We start from the raw sequence: 27,303 nt of genomic DNA, 5'->3' as shown, positions 1-27,303 counted from the left end.
ACACCCTCACCCACTATCAATATCCTGTGCAAGACTGGTACATTTGTTCCAATCAATGAACCTACACTGGCAATACCATTCATTACTGCCCAAAGTCCTCAGTTCACAACATATCATTATCACCCAAAGTCCATAGTTTACAGAGCTCACTCTGAATCTTGCTTTGGGATTTGACAAATGTAGAATGCCATGCATCTGCCATTATAGCAGTGTAGAGCATCCGATCCATTTGTCATAGCCCCCACTCAGGTCTCTTTCTCATGAAATCTTTTCGAGCTATTCCAACACTTTTCCTTCTCTGGCTTCTACTACACTCCCAAGTTTGCCCCACACTGCTTGGCATTTGATTTCATTCCATCTTATGTTGTTTTTAGAATGTATGTTTCCAAAAGTTCCAAATACTGCTCACCTTACAAGAAGCAAAGCAAAGCAAAGCAAAACAAAACAAAACAAACAAAAAAACCCAAAAAAGTGCTTTATAGTAAAACAAAATAAAAACATAACTGGGGAGGTGCTTGCTGTAACATCTCCCTCTTGGAAATCTATACTGCCAATTTGCATAGGCAAATTGTGTTGTTCATGCTTGTTACCTAATAAATGTCCATACGACACTTCTTTTCTAACAGAACCCTGATTGGCCACAAGGCACAGCTCTGGCCAAGAAGTTGAACACTGCAATTGTTTGGTGGGGTTTGGGGGAATGCTCATTAAAGGGGAAGCAGACTTGGGTGGCATGGCTCCTCATTCTTCCTTTTTCTCCTGTCTTGAAGGTGGGTATGATGTTCAAGGTAGAGCATCTGCCTTATAACCCAGGAAAAAGCTAAGGCGGAAATGGACACCTGGCCCCGACGTCTCTGAATTGCTGACTGTTTACTTCTATATTTCCCGTAGGCAAGACAAAAGATGACTCTGTTTGTTTAAACCACTGTTTGTTTGTTTTTATTCAGCACTCACAATTGCAAGCCATCTCTAAACTGACAGAGTGCATACTTCCTTTATACACCTTTCATTTGGTACATCATGAATCTTATGTACTCTAATTTTTTTTTTAATTTTTATTTATTTATGATAGACACACAGAGAGAGAGGCAGAGACACAGGCAGAGGGAGAAGCAGGCTCCATGCACCGGGAGCCCGACGTGGGATTCGATCCCGGGTCTCCAGGATCGCGCCCTGGGCCAAAGGCAGGCGCCAAACCGCTGCGCCACCCAGGGATCCCTGTACTCTAATTTCTTCCAGAAGTCAAAAAGCATAACAGGTGCTGGCTCATCATATTAAAGCAGATCATCATTTAGTTGTGAAAGTAGCAGCAGGAAGAGCAAAGTCAGGAGGGAAAAAAAAACAACAAAACAAAATGTAAAAGATGCCAGATCAGGGACGCCTGAGTGGCTCAGCAGTTGAGTCTGCCTTTGGCTCAGGGCGTGATCCTGGGGTCCTGGGATGGAGTCCCTCATCGGGCTCCCTCTGCCTGTGTTTCTGCCTCTCTCTGTGTGTCTCTCATGAATAAATAAATAAAATCTTAAAAAAAAAAAAGATGCCAGATCAGTGTTTTAACAACATCATTTGTGATAGAAATCAGCTCGAAACTATCTAGAAGCCAGTGGATTTCTGAAAAGAATACAAAAGGTTCCCACAGCAAGTCTAATCATTGAGAACAACTCCTGCTAGCATCCTAAGGCCCTGTTTACAACTGCTTACTCATTGCAATGGACTCGCAGACTGGTTACAGTGGGACTAATTCCCTTTTCTGTCAGCTAGTCTATAAATGTATCATCCCAATAGATATTAATTCCACACTTGCTTATAAAAATTTCAATGAATTTAGCTTACTTTTATTAAAAACACACACACACAAAAACCACACACACATGTCTATTGGGGTGCCTGGGTGGCTCAGTCAGTTAAGCATCTGGCTCTTGATTTCAGCTCAGGTCATGATCTCAGAGTCATGGGATCAAGCCCTGAGTTAGGCTCTGCTCAGAGTCTGCTTGTCCCTTTTCCTCTGCTCTCTCAAGGAAATAAAATAAAAGTCCTTAAAAAAAGATCTATTAGCTTTTCTATACTATAGAAAGACTATGAAGACAAAAATTGCAAGACCTATAATTAAGCCACCCCTCTTTTTATTATTTTTTTAATTTTTTTTTAATTTTTTAAATTTTTTTTTTAAATTTATTTATGATAGTCACACAGAGAGAGAGAGAGAGGCAGAGACACAGTCAGAGGGAGAAGCAGGCTCCATGCACCGGGAGCCCGATGTGGGATGCGATCCCGGGTCTCCAGGATCGTGCCCTGGGCCAAAGGCAGGCGCCAAACCGCTGTGCCACCCAGGGATCCCGCCACCCCTCTTTTTAAAAAAAAAAAATCTTAAAAAAGAAATGTCTATCATGCGGTTAGGAAATTCAGATGGTATAAAAAGCTGTAAAATAAATAAATAAATAAAAGCCCTTTCCCTCCCTCTTTACTTTCTGGAAAAAAAGTTTCTGTGTTAATATACATTTGCCTTCTATTTATTCAAAGCATCATGCTACTTTACTCTTTGGTCCCCTCCTTTTCTCATTTGATTTTACTTCTCTCACTTTTCTGGGTCTTTGTTAACTGTACTGCATCTCACCATTTCCAATATATGCCCACAGTCCTCGGTATCCTTGTCTCACCCTCTCTGTAACCTCTAATTCTCTGCATCTTCATCAATGTGTGAAATTATGGCCCTGACCGTGTGCAATTAACTTTCCTGTATTAACACCAGCACCTGCTCCTTCGCCCCTGGAGGTGGTATATTAATCTCCTGCAGTTTAAGCCTCTTTGCTTCCGCCAGTCTGGACACCACTGAGAAGGCAGCCACTTCAAGGAAGAGGACTACCAAGCCGAACCAAACCAAACCAAACTAAAACCACCTCCAAGGTGGCTTGACTTTTCTGGGAGAAGCAGGAATGCGGTCTGCAGGCAGCCACTATGTTAGGACTAATCAGAAACTTAAAAAATAGGTTTTGCTTTACGTGGATACATTTACCACTTCTCTCCTAGTTTTGCAAACCAAACCTGTATGGGTTCAAGTGGTGGCTTCTGCTAGGTCTGGACAGGAGACATTATGGGCTGGGTTGGAACTGAATTGCTTCCCTGGTACCTGCTCTGCATAGGAAATGGAGCAGTGTAGCAAAAGCCTAGAACACTGCCTGGCCACCCAGGGGCCCCTTCAAAGCCAGAATAACTGACTTTCAGGACAGGGAGTGTCAAGAGGAGCATTCCGCACTCCCTCTAGATATCAGTCAGTTGGGTCAGGCTGGGGAGGAAGGCTGATGACACCTGCGTGGAGGACAGTGCTCACTCCCACCCCGGGGGCTCCACACAGATGCTATGTTAGGCCTCACACCACCACTGACTTTCTGCAATACATTGTTTGCACTCTGAAAATGCATTTAATCTATTAAATAATTAAGACTATCATCTGGAGTGCAAAGAAATGTTATTAAGCCAGAAAAATCTGGTTTGCTGAGAGTAACCAGAGACTCAGGCGAAGAATAGGGACTTAGATGACAAAGCATTTCTTTAGTCCTCTGCAGGAAAGAAAAGGCGAGATTTAAAGCATCTTTGTTCTGCTCACCTTTTTATTATCTTTTCACTGGATATGGCAACTTATTTTTGGATTTCTTCAATTTGCCATACTCAAAATTTCCCCACGCAGAGGATCTTAAATTTTGGAACCTATCAAATATCTAAATGTAGTAACTAATGAAAACAAAACCAACGAAAGGAAAGGATGCCAATCCGAAAGACAAGGAGAAGTCTTCACAGAGTTCTGCAACTCTCAAAAGCACAAAGACGACTGTGTGGCAGGTGTCACAACCTGGCACACGATCAGGCCAGACAGAAAGGCTCTTTACACAGCAGAGCGCTAATGACTATTCAGTTTATAGACTGCAACTGATATGCTTATTTTCCAGTACGTATATTCATTTCAGGTATGCTCCATCCATATCAAACAAGAGAATCCAATTACAAATTCTAAATCTGCCTAAGCTATAGTTCCTTTGGGGTCATCGGAGCAAAGCCAAAACTAAGCTGATATACTGACACCTTTCTTCTAAGTGCCTTTGGAATGCATTTTATGCCACCATTTCTTACCTGACAATCTCCATGTGGGAGCTGGTATCTAGAGCAGTTGGAGGGAGACTGAGAGGGTAAACTTGTACAGCTCCTCCAAGAAGGGAAAAAAAATCAACAAACGGTAAGTGGAAGTGAAGCTATATCGGCCAGGTTGTCCTCCTTCCATCCCAGGGAGCACCTTATTGGTCACTGGGCTGGCCTGTCTCCCTGTCTGGCTCTTTATCCAAGGACCTGCTCCCAGACAACCATTTTCAAAATTCCTGCAGAGTCACTGTGAGAAAGGAAAATATTTAAAGAACTGTCTGAGCTTTATTTTCTTTCAAAGATTTTATTTATTTGAGAGAGAGAGTGTGTGTACAAGCAGGAAGAACAGAGGGAGAACAGGAGAATTTCCAGCAGATTCTGAGCTGAGCACGGAGCCAACACAGGGCTTGATTCCAGGACCCTGAGATCATGATCTGAGTCAAAACCAAGAGTTGGACCCTTAACCAACTGTGCCACCTACCCAAGCGCCCTGAACCGTCTGAGCTTTCTACTGAAATGTGAATGAATCTCACTGCAGTCTCTGAGCATTCCCTCAAACCTGCCACTTTTCCTTGATATACTAGGAACACTTTATGAATAATACAGCAATACGGTTTCTTTTTAGTTTACAGATGAAGTATAAGCCCAAGACTTCAAATCTTGTTATTTTACCTCCTGTTTTACAGCAATGAAAAACCTTAGAAAATGTGCAAAAGGGTGTGTGCTTTCTGTAAAGAGTGAAGGAGGGAGAAGTTGTAATACTGAGTTTGGTCTTCACGTAGATTGAGGAAGGAGAAAAATAACAAGGATGGGGTAGTGAGCAGGGATTGAGAGAGCGAGTGAGAACATCAGCTTTCAAAATAATACAAGCAATTTGAGGTAGATCACTTTACCACTAGTATAGATATTTAAGTAACTGTTGAATAATTGAATAATTAATTGAATAATTGAATAATTGAATAATTGTTTCATGGAGATTCCATGATAGTATCACTACATAATGGGTGAAATATGCTTTTGTGGGTTATCAGTTCCACATATGTTATTTTAATAAAGTGATTTTATGTTATAACTTTCAACCAGCCAACTTACAAATGAACCCATATAACATCAGGAATTGCTATTTAAAAAAAACACACACACACTGTAGTCTAGCATATATGTGTAAGGCAAGGGTCATAGGTAATCATGTTTTAGAGCTAGTTGAGAAAAGAAGTTCACTTAATAAACAATTGTAATCAGTCATTTAGATTTTTAAAGTATCTTGTCTTAGAAACAGTCATTCAGATGTTTCTCAATTTAGCTCTGGATACTCTATTCAATTTTTTTTTAGGCAAGATTTTTCTAGCAGGCAGGCTGAACTTGACTTTGTAGACAAATATTCAGTAGCAAAAATATGGTAACTACTGATGCTTGACAAAAACTCATTTTTAAAAAGATTTATCCACTCATGAGAGAGAGAGAGAGAGAGAGCGCGCACACGTGTGTGTGTGGGGGAATTCCAGGCAGACTCTTTGCTCAGAGTGGATATGTGGCTCAATCCTACAATCCCAAGATCATGACCCAAGCCAAAACCAAGAGTTGGATGCTCAACTGACTGCATCACCCAGGCACCTCAAAACCCAATTTTTCACATGTCTGAAAGACAACCTTTTTCGTCACTGAAAACACTGTGGACAAGCAAAAAAATAGCTCATGTTGTCTGATTACTGAGAGTTGTATTTCACACAAGGAAACATCTGCCCTTTCTTTCTAAAACACAAATTGATTTAAGAACATCTTAATCATAGAAATGAAAATTATATTATAGTACATGGACCACATTAAAAATGATGATCTAGGTCTCTGCACTGAATAACTAGTTATATACAATTATTGCTGTATTGACATCTATCCTCTATAATTAGAGTATTAGTGTTGTTGCCCAAAGGTATAACTCCACTATATATAGAGAAATAAATATGTATGGTATCACTATGTTTTATCTTCATCATCAAGGCTGATTTTTAAGTCCTCCACCTAAATTTGCACTAGGTGGGTGCAACAGGTGAACTTCTGAGAGCTCTGGGGTAACTGACATTTTACTTGTATATTTGATAGAATAATCTCTCTATAACAAAAAATGTTGCGATGACATAAATTGTGTCAGAAACATTACTGCCTACAGCAAAGATAATGCAGAAGGTACATTCTATTATCTAATATTCATCAAAGACCTTCCCCCTTGCCTTGCCCCTTCTTCCCTGCACTGACCAACTGCCACTCTGCAGTCAATGTGAAGATGTTGCTGCTTCCCATCAGAATGAGACTTCCCATGATAAGAGTCCAATCAGCATCCCCTCGAATTCCTTGGAAATGGAACTGGATATGGTCTGGAGCCCACTCATGAGAGGCCTGTCCTAGCGATAGCTTCTCAGTACTCACTCAGTACGGATAGAGTGGGAACTTCCCTATTTCCATCCCCAGGGCCCTTGGCCTGCTCCACTGAGATGCCCAGAAGCCAAACAGTTTTGTTCCTAAGAACTTAGCTGACATCTTGCCGTGTTGCCTAATTCTTCCCCTGGAGTAGAGTGAACTCCATCTCTGTGAGCATTTCCCTAAAACTTACTGCCACTTGCAGCCATCAGTACAGGTACTGTCCATGCTGGGGTTATACAGATACTGATACTGATGTGGCTCATAACCGACCGAGAAGAGACCATTTAGCTAAGTTGAAAGCTAGGCATAAGAAAGACCATTTTATCTATATTTTTAAGAATTCATACAGAATGCAGTCATTCCATAGGGGTCTACAATAAAACACCTGCTAGCAACACATCTCCGTTTCCACTAATCTGGAAATTATTCTAAACCAGCTTGAAAAACCTGTTAACTCTCATTTCACTAGAAAAAAAAAATCTTAGCCCTTTTATAAAACTCAATTTTACACAAAAAGTTTAGGCTGAATATAAAAACTAGAAAGACTGTCCTGAAACTGTTCAGTGTCCAAATTGTTGATTATAAATCTTTATATTTTGGCTTTAGACTACTATAAACCTTTTTAGACTACTTAAAGTCATGCTTCAAATTCTAATTAGAAATGTCCAGTTTGGTATGTGGTACTTCTACTCATCCAACTCCTGCCCAGCAGACTCTGAATCGGCTGTCTCATCTAGTATCAGATTAACTCCACGAGGAAGGAAAAGTGGCCTGAAGCTAACAAATTAATTAACTCCACAACACCAAACACCACTGAAAATACTCATAATTGACCCTGTAGAACAGGGGAAATACAGACTGCTCATCATAACATTTGAGCTTTAAAAAGGAAGTGAGACAGAACCACTGCCGAGGAAAAAATATATTAGTAACAATAATAAGAGCAAGAATCGTGGGAGCCACTCATCAAGCCCCATCTATACAACAGGCCCTGTACCAGAGGCTTTACATACATCAAGTCTAATTCCTAGAGTCACCTTGCAAAGTAGGTGATTAGTGTCCCCATGTTACAATGAGTACACTGAGGCAGAGGATAATGAATGGTTGGAATGGAGTGTGAAGCTGGCTTGGTTTGCCTCCAGAATGCTGATGGTTAAGAGCAACGTCAGAGAAGCTCATCTGCTGAACTACCTAGAGAATAACTAAGACCTGGTCCTGAGGCCTAAGAGGAGGCCACCGGCTTTTTAATTATTATTATTTTTCTGATGAGAGAAAGAAACAAATGAGTTTGAGCTTCTGATGAGCTGTCCTGACCCTAATGAGAATTTTCCGGTCCGCATTGTTAAAGTTCAACCATACACGTGTGACACATAAAGCCACAGCAGTTTTACAATTTCACAATATTTCATAACACTAATGAGTTCTTGATAATACCTGTTATTTTTAAAGAGAAACTGGGAGGTTTCCAAGACAACAGAAAGAGAAGCCAAGTCCTTCAGTGAAATGACAGACAATAATCCACATGGGACGAAGTCAGGGTTATCTTTCATATCTCCCTCTTCCTTAGCTTAACTGAAAGGCATAGAATGGATGGAAAAATAATACTTAACAATCTGATAGTAGATTCAAATGTTTCAACCCCATGTTCTCTGCCAAAATTCAGGCTATAGAGGATATATGCAGTTCAGTGTTAAATCCTACTGATTTGTATTTCATCTAAGGGGGACATTCATTTTATGTTCAATTAGACCACCGATCAGTGGAATACCTAAAACTGTGTGCATGATACATAAAACCTTCAGGATGCACCTGGAGGCTTAGGCTCCTGTTTCTATTTTCTAGGAATAAAAGTAACACGAGTCCATGGCCACTTCCCCTTTTTTTCCCCACTTTTCAGAATGCAATGCAACTGCTTTTAGACCCTCTGTATTTTGTTTCCCGCTAAATTCACTGGGCTGTCATAAGAAATTGTTATTTTTAAGTTCAGAATTAAGCTAGGATTATATTAGTACCTGAGTAAACATAAGTGACTTAAACATTTTTTTTTTTCCAAAACAGTATATAGGCCGTGAAAAAAAGGAAATCTTGGTAAAACAGTAATAAAATGGCAAGTTTGAGAGTCTGGAGCTGACATATAAAGGGAGTGGTGAGCTTAGCTGTCAGCTTCATGCCTGGTCTCACTCAGGCTATTATGAAGGGTAGTCCTGGGCTGATGGCCAGTCTAATGTTGTTATATTCACTAGAGACTCAGTTTATTACAATGAGCTGCTCATCAGGCTGGGTAGATTGGTGAGGCTGGCAAGGGCAGGAACTTGGAGGCCAAAGCACGATCCCTGTGCTGCCAGGTCAGCGCATATTCACAAACAAGTACAACAAAGAAAGGGTGAGAAGAGTGAGCTGGGGGCTATGGCTACTATATATGTAATCACTCAGCAAAATATTTAATGAGCAGGCCATTAATAACACACACACACACACACACATAATGGTACTGAGGTTAAAGTCCCCCAAGAGATCCAGACATAGAAACAGATAATTACAATATAATGTGGTAAGGCTCGTGACAGAAGTACATGAAAGGTTCTAGCTACAGAAGCACAGAGAAAAGCAAGGGAGGCTTCCTAGAGTAGGAGACACCTGAGCTGACTCTAAAGAATACACCTGTGGATGGTGGGCATTTCTGGCTGAGAAAGCATGATAACCCAGAACAGGAAGGCACTTATCTATCACAGGAAAAAGGCAGAGATACATCAGTCTTTAATCATGATACTAGAAAACCTGCCAACTTCTTTTATAAAGATTGCACCTTTATTTCCTCAAAAACACTTTTTTCTTACAATATGGAATTTTTCCTCACTTGTTGCAAGGAGGACACTATACATTTCATATATGACATTTGTTGCTTCATAATTTTAGAATGTGAAAAGGAAACCTCAGGCTTTACAGTAAAATAAGAAATAAGATCCCGGAATTATTACAACGAACAGAGGGCTTGTGTCTACAGACACAAACAAAACTACCAAAGGTAAGAAAAAAGCCCAGTATTAAGATGAAATTTCATCTTAAAATTTTTTGAAGTCTTGTGTTAATGATCATTTTGCTTTTGTATTTTTAAGTACAACAAATACTTGATATATTTTAATAATTTATCTTTTCACCCCCTAATGTATAGCAGTATCAAAACCACTTATTCAGGGGTGCCTAGGTGGCTCAGTGTGTTGAGCATCTGACACAGTTTTGGCTTAGGTCATGACCTCATGGGTCCTGGGATCAGCCCCGCCTAGGGCTCTGTGCTTAGTGGTGAGTCTACTTAAAGACTTGACTCAATCTCGGGTCTCCAGGATCATGCCCCAGGCTGAAGGTGGCGCTAAACCGCTGAGCCACCTGGGCTGCCCTTTATTTTTTGAAGATTTATTTATTTGAGAGAGCGAGTGAGTGAGCACGAGTGGGGGGAGGGGCAGAGAGAGAGGGACAAGCAGACTCCCTCCTGAGCAGGGAACCTGATGGGGGACAGGGGGGCTTCATCCTCAGGTCACTGAGATCATGACCTGAGTGGGAGGCGGATGCTTAACTGAGTACCCCATTAGCTGTGTATCTTTAAATAGCTCCTCAAGGAGTCTGATATATATCCCTGATTTAGAGCCCACGGATTACAGAATTCGAACTAGGATTTGTCTCCTGCAGGCTTAATTTTTCATTCTGGGTGTCCTGGACTCCTAATTGAAGAGTCAGTGGCCTTCAGCTTTCCCCTTTCAGCAGCTTGTAAATAGGGATATGCATGTTCCCGAGGGCACGTGAGGGCTTTCCACAACAGGATTTCAACTTTTCTGCTTTGGATTCCTTTGGCAAAGGTCAGGCTGGATCCTTTCTCAGGAATAGTATTTTTAAATGCATAAATTATTATATACAGCACTACAAAAAATATTTAAAAAGCTATCAAAATATTAAAATGTGATGTGCTTCCTTACTGGCCCACTACATAAAATCTAAGGACATGTTTAGTAACTGGCATGATTTCAAAAGTTAAGATTAATTTAAACTACCTTTTCAAGGGACGTCTGGGTGGCTCAGTGGTTTAGTGCCTGCCTTCAGCTCAGGTCGTGATCCTGGAGTCCCGGGATTGAATCCCACATTGGGCTCACTGCATGGAACCTGCTTCTCCCTCTGCCTGTGTCTCTGCCTCTCTCTCTGTGTCTCTCATGAATAAATAAATAAAATCTTAAAAAAGAGAGAGAGAGAAAACATACTACCTTTTAAGATATTTAAAATTGAGATATGAGGGGCACCTGGGTGGCTCAGATGGTTAAGCATCTGCCTTTGGCTCAGGTCATGATTCCTGGGGTCTTGGAATGGAATCCCGTATTTGGCTCCCTGCTCAGTGGGGAGTCTGCTTCTCCCTCTCCCTCTGCCATTCTCCCTGCTTGTGATCTCTGGCTTTCTCTCTCTGTCAAATAAATAAATAAAATCTTAGAAAATAAAAAGAAACTGGTATGAAAATCCCTGACTTCTATGTCTACTGATGCTGATGCTACCATAAGTTTGTTACTCATATTCATAATTAAAGGAAATGCTCAGTTTCCAGAAGAGGTTACTGGAAATAAAGATGCAATTATTTTCCTCATCTGAATTTATAAACTCCTGGTTATGAACCCTTGTTTAAGACAATATATGTATGTGGAGGGTTTTAAGGGAACAAATATCCAGATTTTCCCCTTAAAACCCTTTATACCTTGTTTTTCACATATTTCCCTTCTCCTGCTACAAGCAAGGTGTATGACTTATGCATCCCAAATGATTTGTGGCTCATGGTCAGTATAAAAACCTCTGAAGTGTCACTGAAGGAACAAGGAACAAGGAGAGAAAACACTGCTCCTGAAAAGGAGCCCCCCTGAGAGCAAGACAGGAAGAACCATGAAAGCCTACCAAGGGAAAAAGATCGGGATATACCACTCCCAAAGGTGCCATTTGGGCATACTGACTATTTGGAGCTGAAGGCAACTAAGAAATAGACAACAGGAGGAACTCTCAGCCCACACCTCCTTTCTGCCTAAAAGCAAGGCATAAATTTCACTTTGTGAAAATTACAGGTTTCCATTTGTAAAGGCAGTCTCCTTTTAGGGAAGAGATAATTTGAGTCTGCCTAACGAATCTTACTGAACAACCCTTACCTACTGTCAGTTTCTCCCATACAGTTACTTTCCCACAACTTACCTCCCCCTAGATGCCCAAACCTGCTTTCCTTTGTCTAGTCATTTCTCTACTACTTATTGCCCTTATTAAGATGGTATATAAGCCTCTGTGTTTAAAAGTCTCTTTGGGTATTCTCTTCAGTTGTGTGAAGTCTCCATGTGTGTAAAAATGCTAACACTGATAAAGAATCTATGCTTTTCTCCTGTTAATCTGTCTTTTGAGGGGATCCCTGGGTGGCTCAGCGGTTTAGCACCTGCCTTTGGCCCAGGGCACAATCCTGGAGTCCCGGGATCTAGTCCTGCATTGGGCTCCCAGCATGGAGCCTGCTTCTCCCTCTGCCTGTGTCTCTGCCTCTCTCTCTCTCTCTCTGTGTGTCTATTATAAATAAATAAATAAATAAATAAATAAATAAATAAATAAATAAATAAATAAAATCTTTTTTAAAAAATCTGTCTTTTGACAGTTTAATTTGCAGGCTGCAGGTCAAATATCTAAAGAGGGTAGAGGAAAAGTTTTTTTTTGTTGGTTTTTTTTTTTTTTTACCCCTGACATAAATAAAAAGGTTTGTTTGCATATCTATATTGATGTCACTGTCATAGAGCACAAATTCATACTTACTTGTATTAAACAAAGTCAGACATTTTGGTTACAAAATCAAAAGTATGACATGGCTGATTGTTTATAGTGATATCTGTACTGATACTTTATACTTTTTGTTGTGTGGTGAAATCTTCTAGAAACAATAAAGTCTAAATCATTTTGGGGGGCTCATTTTGTCCTTTGACTCTCTGGAAAGGCAACTGTTTCTGTTTTTGTCTTTTTAAAGATCTATTTATTCATGAGAGAACAGACTGAGAGAGAGAGAGACAGAGAGAAAGAGAGACAGTCACAGGCAGAAGCAGGCTCATCGCAGGGATCCCGATGTGGGGCCTGACCCAGATCCCGGGATCATGACCTGAGCTGAAGCCAGGCGTCCAACCACTGAGCCACCCAGGGGTCCCAAGGCAACTGCTATAAACTAAATTATACAAACTCAACACCAGTTACTGATACTTATTCAGAATTTGTATGGCAGAGTCAATGGAAAGGGGAGCCATCTCTCTATGCAATGCTTATTTTTCAGTGGTATGGAATAGTGATGTGTTTACTATGTTTCTTAAAAATTTGATACCATTTTTGAATAAGCTGTAAACTAGCCCAACGCAGAACAGAAAGACACGTATGCTCTGTATGCAAACATCATCCTACCACATGATCTAATAACAGATTTAAACAGTGGTTTAATTACTGTCAGAAAGATGGGTTAAAGCTTCAGGCATTTGGCATTCCATGCATGTGTTCTTAAGATTTCTATAAGGTTTTCTAGGCTAAAATTACATTAATCGTACTATTTGGAGCTTCAATTTTGGGCTTCAATTACAATGATGACAAATTCAGCAAATGACCCAGCTTAATATTATTCTTGAGGTTTGGCCTCACCCACTGGCACTGTGTAGAGGCAAGACATGCTGGCTAACTTTTTAGGTCTCTATTTCTGTTAGGCCTCTTGGTTTCCATGTGATCAGATCAATTCTACCCCAAGGTCAACTTCAACTGACTCTACGAATAACTGACAACCTAGAACGTATTCCAGAAGCCTGCCAAGAAGTACAAGGTCTTGTACTCACTCATACTCAATAGCTAGCACAAGGTCAGTTTCAAGAAGTTATGGGGTATGTGCTAGAAAATATTTATATATGAGCTTAATTTGCAGTTAGGTCCATTTGGCGACATTATTTAAACCTTTGTATGGAGGGGGTCAAATCTTTTAAAAGGCTGTAATCAATTGTTAAAGGACAATACATTTTTTTAAAAGATTTATTTATTTGACACAGAGAGGGAGAGAGAGAGAGCACAAACAGGGAGAGTGGCAGAAGAGAGGAAGAAGCAGGTTCCCCACAAGCAGGGCATCAGGGCTGGATTCCAGGACCCCAGTATTGTGTCCTGAGCCAAAGGCAGACACTTAACTGACTGAGCCATTCAGGTGTCCCAGGATAATGAATTCTTATAAAGTATTCCCATTTTACATAATGGTGTTACAGCAATGCCTGATGGATACAAGATGCAGAATGAAAAAGTAACAAAGCAATCTTTTTAATCAGTTGCTGATACAGGAAAACACAACTAATGTATTATCTTTATAAAAGCTTCATGGACTTTTAGAATAATGATCGAAAGAATTCTTCCCCTTTCCAAATCCACTGCTCACTGAGTGCCTACATCCAATGTGCAGGCACTAGGGGATATAATGGTAGGGAGAAGTAGGCATGGTCCTGCCCACACAAAACTTACAGGCAACAGAGACATAGGCATTAGCAAAGTGATCACAGTAATGAGGGTTACGTGCCTACGGGGATAATGGCTCTGAGAGGGAAGAATACAGTTCTATGGAAGAATAGAACAAAAGAATCTGAAAAAATGCTATTTAAAATTCCATGTGGCTTCTGTTAAGCCTTTCACCCTTCTACCAATCGAATTCAGGATACAACTCTAGGTAGAGAAATACCATGAACACAACTTAGAATCTCTCTTCTGAAAAAATTTAGTCACTTTGGGGGAAAAAAAGTATATTATCTCAAAAAGTCCCTCTTAAAAAAAATTAAATACTCAAGGTACTGATTTTATACTAAAATATTAATAGTATTTTAAAGGTTAAGATTATTTAAAGATTATTAATTCTTATTAAGAATACTAAAGTATTACATTCTTAATATTTTAGTGATACTTTAGTAAGATAACCTATCTTACTAAAGATACTTTAATACTTCAGTATAAAATCAGCACCTTGAATATTGATCTTTTTTTTTAAGAGGGACTTTTTGAGATATACACTTTTTTTTCTCAAAGTAGTTGAATTTTCTCGGAAAAGAAGAAGCTAAATAGCATAAATCAAAGTCCTGTTTTTGAAGGTTATTGCAAAAGTAACAAGCAATTGCAAATGCACAGTAATAAAATCCTTTCTATTTTTCTCAAGGGTATAATTTCAAAATATTCTGATGACATCTATTGACTGTAAAACCTGTGTACAAAAACATTCAGCATATTTCAACCCAGCTTAATAATTAATGAACATCCTATGTCATTAATTTATAATAAATCAAAGCTGCTTCAGAGTTTTCAAATGCACTGCTTAAGAGTCAACGCCATGGTAACCAGATGATGGGGACAGGCCTAAAATTCCTTGATTTACATGTGCCAGAATATGCCTTCTGAAAAACCTAGTCAATGTTCAAAGAGTGAGTTTAAGGAGTCTGGAAGCGATCAGGTCATCTAATTACTTGCTATAATTGGTGAAAGGCTCTTCCTTACAACTAGAATAGATGCTGAAATAGAGACTTCCTTCCATTAACCAGAAACAGGAGAAAAATTTAATGATTATGATTATGATTATTTTAGCCATCAGGAGTCTTACTTGTTCCTTCCTCTGAAGATAAATTCTGGTGCATTACTTTGGTTTTCTTTTTCTTATGTCCATACAGGATGCTGGGTCAAAAATTTTCACTGAATATAGTAAACTAACATGAACTTTTTAAAAAGAGAAGAAATAGCTTCAGAGCATTCACTCCAAACTATTTATAATTGGTACTTATATGAACAAAGACAGACCACTTAATTTTAAGTATTCACTGACAGAAATTAATTGGCCTTTTTTTCTTGATGTTTGGTTGTTTATTTATATATGCATGTGTGTATTTTTTTAAGTTCTGTATTTGTTTTAAAACTATGAAAAACATGAACAAAAATTTTGCTTTTCAATGCTTTAATCTCCAAAATTTGTGTTAGCCTCTTGGTCTCCTTCCTGTCTATCCAGGCACATGAAGCTTCTAGGATCCTCCCAAAGTGCCAGAAACTCTGGAAACAGTTAGCTAGTAGGGTCTACCCAGTTTCAACTCTAAACCACAAATGATGAGCCACATCTCACCCATCAGAATTTATTTATCATTTGACCCATTAGTTCCATTGGAAATCAAATGTTAATTTGTGTTTAGAGGTGAACGGCTCATGAAGATTTAACCCCACCCAAACTATCTATTTATAATTTAAAAAGTATCTTCAATTACCCCTTACCCACAAGTCAACACAGAGACAAGCACCTGCTTCAAGTTATGCTACCCCTTAAAACCAGATCACATGAATTTTGCAACTAGCTTTCTGGATCCTTAGACAGACACCTCCTGATTTTTTCATCTAGTATGTACCCACCCAGAAGAGAAATATCAGACATGTACTTCCAAATGCAGCACTAAAAGTATGAGGTGCCAAAAGCTGTAAGTAGCAAAGAGGCAGTAATAAAATGGAGTTACCGTACACTAGCATATGACATAATTCTAGAAAAGGAATCCAGCAATATTTACCTACTGACATTAAAAAGTCCAAAATTGGGATGCCTGGGTGGTTTAGTGGTTGAGCGTCTGCTTTTGGCTCAGGTCATGATCCCAGGGTCTTGGGATTGAGTCCCACATCAGGTTCCCCACAGGGAGCCTGTTTCTCCCTCTGACTGTGTCTCTGCCTCTGTGTGTGTGTGTGTCTCATGAATAAGTAAATAAAATCTTAAAAAAAAAAAAAAAAAAAAAAGAGTCCAAAATCATCAACTCCACAATCCTACTTGGGAGTTTTTAAAAGAAATGATCTAAAATATGTAAAGTCTCACACCTAAAGATGTCCATTGGGATATCATGAAAGAGATAGGCATATGCCACTCCAAAAGATGCCACCTAGGCATTAGGTATTACCTTAAGTTGAAGGCAGTTGAGATTCAACAGATGCGGGAAGAATTCTCTGCCTGTCTCCCCGTCCCTATACACCTAACATCAAGGGAATAAATTTCACTGTGACAGTACTCTTCTCTCCTATACCAGAAAAAGAAGAATGACTCTTCTCCCCAGAGACCATCAGGCAGCACAGAGATGAGTTTGCAAAAGCAAACCTTACTACATTAAACCTTATCTTCTCTGTATATCTTCTATTTGCTTGCCACTTCATTATATCAGCCCCTGAAGCCCAAACCCCTTTCCTTTGTTAAAGTGGTATAAGTGCCCCAGAATCCAAATTCACTTATTTGAATTTTATGTCTTTTCTGTGAACTCCTGTGTAGGTAAAAATGAAAATTGTGCACCTTTTCTCTTGTTAATCTTTCCTTTGTTAGTTCAATTCACAGGCCCTCAGAGACTTAACCCAAGAGAGTAAAGGAAATGTTTTCCCTCCCCACAACCACTTACAACTGTAAAAACTTAAAAGCAGCAAAAGTCACTGAGAGAATATTCCTTCCATGGGTTATTGTCTAAGCAGTAAAAATAAAAGTACTAAAAAAGTAAGGCAGTACCATGCATGCTCAAAATGTAACCCTTGATGAAAATAATTAAATGATAAATGTGCATACTGATGCCAAAAGGGAATACATAGAGCAGGTTTACAAAAAAATTGACAAACATTTTTTGTCACTAGAAATTAGTTGATCTTCCTAATTCTTTACTAAAAACCATTTTTTCCCCTGTGTTCTGAAAAGGTCTGAACTTCCATTGAGTTTTTATTTTTTGAGAGTGTGCATGGAAGGGTGGGATGGGGGGGTGGGTAGAAAAAGGGAGAAAGAATCTCAAGCAGGCTCCTTGCCCAGCATGTAGCCCGACACAGGGCTGGATCTCATGACCCTGAGATCATGACCTGAGCCAGTATCAGGAGATAGATGCTTATCCCACTGAGCCACCCAGGCGCCCCCACCAAAAATCTATTTACGTATCATAAAAAGCACAAGGAAAGGAGTCTATCCTACTCTTTTTCATTTGTGAAGATTGCTGGATTTCCTCTAGGTAGGAAGGGTCCTCAGTCACGTCCCTAACTCTCAACACAGGCATACCTCAAAGATTTTGTAGGTTCACTTCCAGACCCCAACAAATAGCCAATATTATAACAAACCCAATCAAATGAATGTTCTGTTTTTTCCAGTACATATAAAAGTTATGTTTACACTATAGTCTACTAAGTGTGCAATGCATTATGTCTAAGAAAACAATGTACTTAGCATAATTAAAAGCTACTCTATTACTAAAGTAATACTAGACATCATCTGAATTTTCAGTGAATCCTAATCTTTCTGCTGGTGAAGGGTTTTGCCTTGATGTTGATGGTTGTTAACTCATCACTGTGTTGCTTGCTGAGGGTTGGGGTAATTTCTTAAAATGAGACAACAATAAAGTTGTTTCCATCAATTGACTCTTCACAAACACTTTCTTGGTGGCATGCAAATACTGTTTGATAATTTTACACACAGAACTTTCAAAACTGGAATCAATTCTCTCAAACTTTGCCACTGCTTTATCAACTAAGTTCATATAATATTCTAAATTCTTGGTTGCCACTTCAACAATCTTCATGGTATCTTCACGAGAAACAGATCTCAAGCAACCACTTCCTTTGCTTATCCATAAACAGCAGCTCTTCATCTATTAAGTTTTATCAGGAGATGGCAGCAATCCAGTCCCATCTCCAGGCTATACTGCTAATTCCAGTTCTCCTGCTATTCCCACCACACCTGCAGTTACTCCCTCCATGGAAGTCCTGAACCCCTCAGTCATCCATGAGGGTCGGAATCTGCTTCTTCCAAACTCCTGTTAGTATTTTGGCCTGTTAATATTTGGATATTTTGGCCTCTTCCCATGAATCACAAATATTCTTAATGGCATTTAGAATAGTGAATACTTTCCAGAAGGTTTTCAACTGACTTTGCCCAGATCCATCAGAGGAATCACCATCTGTGGCAGCAATAGCCTTATGAAATGTATTTCTTAAATGATAAGCTGTGAAAGCTGTAATGACTCCTTGATCCATGAACTGAATGGCTGTTGTGTTATTGGGCATGAAAACAATGTTAATCTCGTTCTGCATCTCCATCAGAGCTCTTGGGTGATCAGGTGCATTGTCAATTAACAGGAATATTTTGAAAGATTTTTTTTTTTTTTCTGAGCAGATCTTGATAGTGGGCTTAAAATATTCAGTAAACCATATTGTAAACAGAAGTGCTGTCATCAAGGATTTGTTGTTCCATTTATGAAACATAGGCAGAGTAGTTTTAGTAATTCTTAAGGGCCTTAGGATAATTGGAATGATAAGTGAGTACTGTCTTCAATTTATACCCATGCTCTAGGGAGTCAGTCTTTTTAAGATTTTATTCATTTATTCATGAGAGACAGAGAGAGAGGCAGAGACATAGGCAGAGGGAGAAGAAGGCTCCCTGTGGGAAACCTAATGTGGGACTTGATCCCAACACCCTGGGATCATGACCTGATCCAAAGGCAGATGTTCAACCACCGACCCACCCAGGTGCCCCGAGAGTCAGCCTATCTTCTGAAGCTTTGAGGCCAGGCAGTGACTTCTCTCTACCTAAGGAAGTCCTAGATGGCATCTTCCAACAGAAGGCTGTTTTATTTATATTGAAAAACTGTTGAGTGTAGCCAGCTTCATGAATCATCTTAACTAAATCTTCTGGAGAACTTGCTGCTTCACCTTGCACTTTTCCGTTATGGAAACGGCTTCTTCCCTTAAACCTCATGAACCAACCTCTGTAAGCTTTGAACTTTCTTCCGCAGCTTCCTCCCCCTCAGTCTTCACAGAATTGAAGAGTTAAGGCTTTGCTCTGGATTTGGCTTTGGCCTAACGGATTGTTGTGGCTGCTTTGATCTTCTATCCAGACTACTCAAACTTTCTCCGTATCAGCTTAAAGCAGTTTCGCTTTCTTATCATTCATGTGTTCACTGGAGTAGCACTTCTAATTTCTTTTAAAAAAAACTTTACCTTTTCATTCACAACTTTGCTAACTGGCTTAAGAGGCCTAGCTCTTGGCCTGTCTCAGCCACGTGTCTTCTTCACTAAGCTTAATCGCTTCTAGCTTTTGATTTAAAGTAAGAGACACGTGATTCTTCCTTTCATCTGAACACTTAGAGGTCATTGTAGGGTCATTAATTGGCCAAATTTCAATATGCTGTGTCTCAAGGAATAGAGGGACTCAAGGAGAGGGAGAGAGAAAAGGGAATGACTGGTCGAGGAGCAGTCAGATCACCCCCAACTATCAAGTTCACTGTTTTGTGTGGGCACAGTTCTTGGTGCCCCCAAACAGTTAGAATAACACCAAAGATCACTGATCACAGATCACCATAACAAATGTAATGACTAAAAAGTTTGAATTATTGCAAGAATTACCAAACTGCAGAGACATGAAGTGAGTAAATGCTGTTGGAAAAATGGCATTGATAGACTTGATGGATGCAAGGTTGCAAGAAAACTTTGATTTGTAAGAAAAAATAAGTGCAATCTGCAAAGCACAGTAAAACAAGTTATGCCTATACAAGCAAATTTGTAATTTCCTGCGCTTTGACTTGGGAGAATCCAGCCTCACCCACCATCGTGGGCCATTTAACTTATCTGTTGCTGTGAGTAGCTGTGAAACTGCTGTTTTATTAGGTGTTGTGACATACAGCTCAATAAAGCAAAATCCAAGATCCATCTCGAAATTAAGGAAAAAAACAAAAAAACAAAAGCACAAACTGCTATAAGCCTTCTGGACACTGATTTTTAACAGTTCCTGAAAAGACACAGCTCTTCTCTACACCAGATGAATCACATCATTTCCATTTCATATATTCTCAGGTGTGTGTATTTCTTAGGTTCCTATAGGATTATAGTTAACTCAGTTGCTATTGGTTACAGATTATATAATTTATATGAGAAGTCTAAAACACCACACAAAATTGACACAATTGAGAGCTACTTCAGTACAAGGGCCTCATTGTATTCCTGATACCCACCATATATCTGTAAAAAATACTTTAAAAAATATATAAATATTTAAGAATGTACTTGAGAATGTTTAATGATAAATTCCAAGTGTTTGAGATGTAAGAACTTACACATATAAACAGATATAATCCATGTATATTAAACAGCTTTCACTTAGTTCTTAATATTTTTTTTAATCCAACTAAAATTCTTGATTGACATACGTGTTTTATTTTTTACCTTGACCATAATCATTGGCTAATATTGATAGCATTTAATTATTAAAAAAAAAAAACATTAAACTTAAATACTTATATATCTAAATGATGTATTTTGGTAACCAGAAAACACAAAATTCAAATATTCAAAGAATTGTTAATAAAATGTTATATAGGGGATCCCAGGGTGGCTTGGCAGTTTAGCCCCTGCCTTCGGCCCAGGGCGTGGTCCTGGAGTCCCAGGATTAAGTCCCACATCCGGCTCCTTGCATTGAGCCTGCTTCTCCTTCTGCCTGTGTCTCTGCCTTTCTGTCTCTGTGTCTCTCATGAATAAATAAAATCTTTTTAAAAAAAGTTATGTAAAAATGTTAATCTTTGACTATATAACTCTTGTGTTACACAAAAACAGGACAACTTTGCATTGCTAATATCAGATTAAGTAAATGGAAAGCTTAAATATTAACTTTACCTTCTTGGTCTTTCATCACATGTTACTTGCTGCTCAGGCAACATTATTTTATTCTATGATAAGATACTAAGAATTCATTTACATAACCTAACATTATAATCCAGAAATGGATTATGGCATTATCTTTTTTTAAATTTTTTTTTTATTTATTTATGATAGTCACAGAGAGAGAGAGAGAGAGAGGCAGGCAGAGACACAGGCAGAGGGAGAAGCAGGCTCCATGCATGAGGAGCCCGATGTGGGACTCGATCCCGGGTCTCCAGGATCGCGCCCTGGGCCAAAGGCAGGCGCTAAACCGCTGCACCACCCAGGGTCCCCACAAAAGTACTTTTAATGGAGAAAGATTCCCATATATTAAAAACTTAACCTAAGTTTTGAAAGTAGTTTATAGTTCAATTGAAATTTATCTATTTATGTCACCTTGAGGTTCTGATAAAAAAAAAAGTAAATTATATTGTCAAGGCAGGATACATGTGCTTGCAATGTAGTATTAAACTTCAGTTCAGAGAATATTCACCAGACAATGACTCAGTGAAATGCTCCGAGAAAGGATTGGTGACTTAATATGATGTGCATTTTATTTATTTTTTTAAAGATTTATTTATTAGAGAGAGAATGTGTGTTTTAGTGAGGGGAAGGGCAGGGGGAGAAGGAGAGGATCTGAAGCAGACTCCTTGATGAGTGGGGAGACTGACCCAGGGCTCCATCTCCCAACCCTGAGATCATGACCTGAGCTGACATCAAGAGTCATACCCTCAAATGACTGAGCCACATAGGCGCTCCTATGATGTGCATTTTAGACTATACAAAGTCCATCTTGGGACTTTAACACCTTTCAGTTGTGTGACAATATGCATTACTACCTTGATGCTCTTCTTGTTGATTATAGTTTTCCCCCAGCCTTTCATTCTACTTTATTTCTAGAACATATCCAGCAGATTCTTACATTTAAACTTGAGCAACTCTGGCTGGACAGGAGATTCACTAGCAACAGGCATTTCTCAAAAAGAGAATTTTTAACTCCTGTCCTTGAAACACCCCTGCCCAAGCTCTTCCTTATGAACATCTGTGTGTTTTGCTTTGGAGGGATAAGTTAAACCCCACTTAATATACTCAGATTTCAAGAGGTTTAGATGAGTGAATGACAGTATTTGGAAACTTCAATTGTACTGATGCTTGTTTCAAAGACCACTTAATCTCAATATCCTCAGCCTCAGAAAAGTAAAAGTTACAGAAAATCAGAGGTCATTTTCTCTAAGAGAATTTCTGCCAGATTTTTATACAGTTATAGGGCTAACATATTTTAAAAGTTTGGTATTATATGATTTAAAATGCAAATCATATACTCAGTGTTTACACAGGAATTAAAATAACTACAAAAACAATTGCCATTTATTGAATATCTATTATGTTCCAGACTGTACTAGATGCTTTTTTAAAAAAAAGATTTATTTATTCATGAGAGACACAGAGAGAGGCAGAGACACACAGGCAGAGGGAGAAGCAGGCTCCCTGTGGGGAGCCCGATGCAGAATTTGATCCTGGGATCCCTGATCACGCTGAGCCACTGAGCCAAAGGCAGACGCTCAACCACTGAGCCACCCAGGTGTCCCTGTACTAGATCTTTAAGCACTTTGTCTCATTCAATTTATTCCTCACAGTAAGCCTGCATTTAGATAATACTCTCCCCACTGCAGAGACAGAAGCCAAGGCTCAAAATAGTTAAGAAATCTGTCCAATGTATATGGCTAAGTCATGGGTAAAACCATCGTCAATTTGGCTTTAAAACCTAGTATCTTAACCACTACACTAGTGTTTTCTAAATTAAAAAATATTACATATATATATATATATATCATTACCTTCTTACTCTTTTGGTGAGTTTTCTTCCCCTAATTAATGATTACTTTGATGAATACAGAATATATATACAGTCATAAAGCAATTACATTTTTCATTTAAGGAAATAACTTTAGTTCATCTTTAAGTACCACTGTATAACCTGCTTAATGGATTACAAATCACTTTCTTGCGTATAAACTTACTTGACCATCTTAACTTGATTAGGGCAGGCATGACTGTGGCCAGGGTAGGGGATGGAGGCTTGAGGGGTTAAATGGGATTTGCCTGTGGTCACAGTGTTAGATAGAGGTGATTGTGGAAATCTGGTCTCTTGACTCTAAAGTGCAACATTTTATCTTCCTGATAGAAGTTCGGATTTTTAAGGTAGCTTTGAGAGTGCCTAGTGTTTTTCCAAAGCCTTGTTTAACATATTTTTAAGCTTTTAAAAAATATGACAACATAAAATTCCTGGTGAAGGAGGGGCAATTTGCTGTGATTACCACTGAGTGTGTGGAGCTGAGTAGGAACCTCACCCAGGGTTTAGAGGAAGAAGGAGCTTATTTGGCCTGTGACCTGGCATTTTATCATTAAATTATCTCTCTAGAGTCCTTACTTTAACTATTTTTCACAAAGGAAGTAAACTTTCTTGGTTTTCTGTTCTGCTTGGCACACAGTTAATCACCTGTAACAGAAGATAGTAACATTTCCCACTGACTTTTTCTTTTCTTCCCAAAGTTGGAACAAACTGCTAGTGCTTTATCAGCCACAGCAATAATTGTCAGATTCTCATGCAGTGAGACTTCTTATTTTATATATCAAACCGTATCCTCGTTTGTTATTTTGTGTGTTTTATAAAGAGTGTGGCCCTACTGATACCTAGGGATTGATGCATTAATTTCATAAACTGACTAGGTGCTTGCTGCTTGGTAGGCACGGTCATAGGTGCCTACAGCGGTGAACAAAACAGACAAAATTCCCTGCCGCCACTGAGTGTACGTTGTAGTGTGGGAAAACAGACTCTAAGCATTAGTACATTAGGAAGTGATAAATGCTCAGTGAGAACAGGCCAAGTAATTATAGAGAGTAGTTTTTGTTTAGAGGGGGTCACTCTTCCACCGACTAGTTACCCCAAGGGAGCCTGATGGTGAGAACAGGTTCTGCACCCAGAGCTGTATGGGCTTCCATGAACGAACAGAGGGGATGCCACGGAAAGTGTGGAGAGATAGGGATCCAATTTTCTTACTGAATAACTGTATTTCATTTGATTCAAGCAATCTTATTTCATCACATTCAAATAATTCGTTATGAAAACCAATGCTGATGCCTGGGTGGCTCAATGGTTGAGCGTCTATCTTTGGCTCAGGTAATGATCCCAGGGTCCTATGATCGAGTTCGCATGGGGCTCCCCAAGGGAGAGCTTCTCCCTCTGCCTGTATCTTGCCTATGTCTCTGCCTCTCTCCGTGTGTCTCTCATTCTCTCATGAATAAATAAAATCTTAAAAAAAAAAAAAAAGAAAACCACTGCTTATAAGATATGCAACTATGTCTACTCTTAATACTTGACTACTATATGTAAATATGCTTTCCACAAAGAAAGGTAGATCTCCGTAAAATAGAGTCATTAAGTACAAAATGAATTTGAAAGTGAGTTAATAGAACTGAAAATGGGGATCCCTGGGTGGCGCAGCGGTTTGGCACCTGCCTTTGGCCCAGGGCGCGATCCTGGAGACCTGGGATCGAATCCCACGTCGGGCTCCCGGTGCATGGAGCCTGCTTCTCCCTCTGCCTGTGTCTCTGCCTCTGTGTGTGTGTGTGTGTGTGTGTGTGTGTGTGTGTGACTATCATAAATAAATAAAAATTAAAAAAAAAAATAGAACTGAAAATGAACTAATACAGGTGTTAATAACACTAATTTTTTTCTGGGAAAATGGGCATTAAGTAAGGCCTTTTACTACTTCTATGTACACATAATCCTGCAACTAGAGATTATTCCCATTGTATAATGATATAAACACACTTATAGAATATAAATAACTTGTCTGATGTCACAGAGCTATTAAGTGTCAGAGCTAAAAGGAAAAGTGAGGTCCAGTTCCGAAGTCATATCTAATTAATATGCCACTGACTCCTTATACTCCTAAAATAACAAAAGCAAAACACTGATTCACACTACAATCCATCTCCCAATGGTTCCTGGGTACTGACACTATATGTAACATTTCTATCCTAAATCAGATGTATTTTTATTATAAAATTTGCAAATCCTACCTACGAAAATGAAGATCTTTAATATGAGGACAAATAATTTAGTGAGTAAAGAATATTTATTACTCTTAAAAATTAAACTTGATAAAACAGCTCAAGATATTTATAGAGAAGAAAGTAGGAGGATCAAAATCACTCCAAAATGTAGTATGTAGGACTTGAAAGCCTGTGCTTTTTCTCCATAAAGCCTATGTGATTCACCTTTTATATGCCACGAAAACAAAAGCATTCTAATGAGAACTCTAAGAAGAAAATACAGGCAACAGCTGATTAAAAAACTAGGAAACCAAGAGGTACGCAAGAGAAGACTTTTCTTTTTAAGCAGGAAAAAACAGCACTTCCCAAATATACCCACCCCTCTAAATAGAAAAGCAATCATTTCCCCAAATTCTCCTGATTCTTTGTATCCAGATACAAATATTAAGAACATCAGAAATCATCAGGGATGCCTGGCTGGCTCAATTGGTAAAGCACCAACTTGATATCAAGGCTGTGAGTTTGAGCCCTATGTTAGGCTTAGAGATTACTTAAAAATAATAAAGTATCAAATGTTTAAAAAAATCATCAATAAATTATGTACTAAAATTTTCTCTGGACAGAAGCATAACGATGTGTGTGGCTCGCTATGGCCTAGATCCAGCACTTTAAGAAGACTCTAGGAACTGTCAGGGATTTCATGGTGGCTTTTCCCAAAAGAAAAAAAAAAAAGTAGAAACATGGAAAATGGAGCATAATGATAGTTTGCTTCTAATTTTCATAGAAGCTATCACATGGCTCCAGGACAACAAAGACAGAAGTATAAATCCATCATCTATAGAACATAATAAAGGTTAATCCATTTAATTAAGCTTTCCACTCCTTTTTCTAAGAACATTAAAACCAGTTAAACGGTTTTAAAACAAAACAAAAGATTTTCTAATGTGTACTTGTGCCTGTCTTTTTTTTTTTTTTTTAATTTTTTTGTTTATTTATGATAGTCACAGAGAGAGAGAGAGAGAGGCAGAGACACAGGCGGAGGGAGAAGCAGGCTCCATGCACCGGGAGCCTGACGTGGGATTCGATCCCGGGTCTCCAGGATCGCGCCCTGGGCCAAAGGCAGGCGCCAAACCGCTGCGCCACCCAGGGATCCCTTGTGCCTGTTTTAAGTGTTAAAAACTGGTTTAGAGATTGAATAAGGAAATTCAGGAATCAGGCAGAGTTTTAAAACACATGTTGAGTCCCAGAACTTACAGTCCGGCTTGTTTTCCATCCTAAAATCCTCCTTTCTTGAATAGGTCGCAACATATCTGCATGTCTCCCTCTTCCTTGCTTTGAGTTCCTCCACAGGTCAAACACCAAATAATCAGTGAAGGGCCCTTTTAATCGTCCTAAGTATTCAGCCTCATACAGCCTGAGGTACACTGGGGGATGCACTTGGGGGAGGCACGAGGGCAATGGTTCTCAGAACCACAACTCCCCAGCCACTGTTTTTAAACAGTAACCTTGTTCACTGAACCAAGTAAAAAGTGAGAATGGCTTCTGTTCAAAAGAGCCAGTGAAGCACAAATGGGTGTGGCCTGGGAGCAGAGGAGGCCTTCCCTGGTTAAGAAATGGTTGCTAAATATCCGTTCAAGCTCAGGGATTCCAATTCAGCTGGGGCCCCAACCAGGATGTGCATGAAGCACATATTTAAAAACCTAACCGTTTTCTAAAACCATCTACGTGTTATTTTTTTCCCCAGACTCTTCTGCCTTTTGGTTTCCTGATGTATTAAAAATGACATTTAAAACCCTGAAGATTATGGCTGATTTTGTTCCCATACCAAAAGCATCTGCAAAAGGCGATCATTTAGGATCAGTCAAGCAGAGAAGACTCCTGTTCTTTTACGCCCTATACTGAGAACAGACATGGAGCTGCTGAAAAACCGCATGAAATGAAGTTTTGTGGCTCTTGAGGAGATTCCCAAAGACTGACTTGCCAGATTTG

At 39.2% G+C, this 27,303-nt stretch overlaps 1 protein-coding gene across 14 annotated transcripts in view; it reads right to left on the bottom strand.

Moving 5' to 3' along the window:
• MAP7 (microtubule associated protein 7) overlaps window positions 1-27,303 on the bottom strand; it is a 149,692-nt gene that overhangs the window by 72,641 nt on the left and 49,748 nt on the right. For 3 of the 14 annotated variants that reach the window (XM_072720153.1, XM_072720172.1, XM_072720183.1), the window contains exon 1: window positions 26,569-26,773. The exons of 9 other annotated variants lie outside the window; for them this stretch is intronic. In XM_072720153.1, coding sequence (XP_072576254.1) covers window positions 26,569-26,587 — 19 coding nt within the window. In that variant the 5' untranslated portion in view covers window positions 26,588-26,773. Of the gene's footprint in view, window positions 1-4,122; window positions 4,330-26,568; window positions 26,774-27,303 lie in introns of those variants that run through there. 2 more of the 14 variants (XM_072720201.1, XM_072720190.1) reach the window with 2 other exon arrangements.

Source organism: Vulpes vulpes, chromosome 1 (genome assembly GCF_048418805.1).
Source record: "Vulpes vulpes isolate BD-2025 chromosome 1, VulVul3, whole genome shotgun sequence".
NCBI classification, from domain to species: domain Eukaryota; kingdom Metazoa; phylum Chordata; class Mammalia; order Carnivora; family Canidae; genus Vulpes; species Vulpes vulpes.
This window is presented reverse-complemented; position numbering and strand designations above follow the sequence as displayed.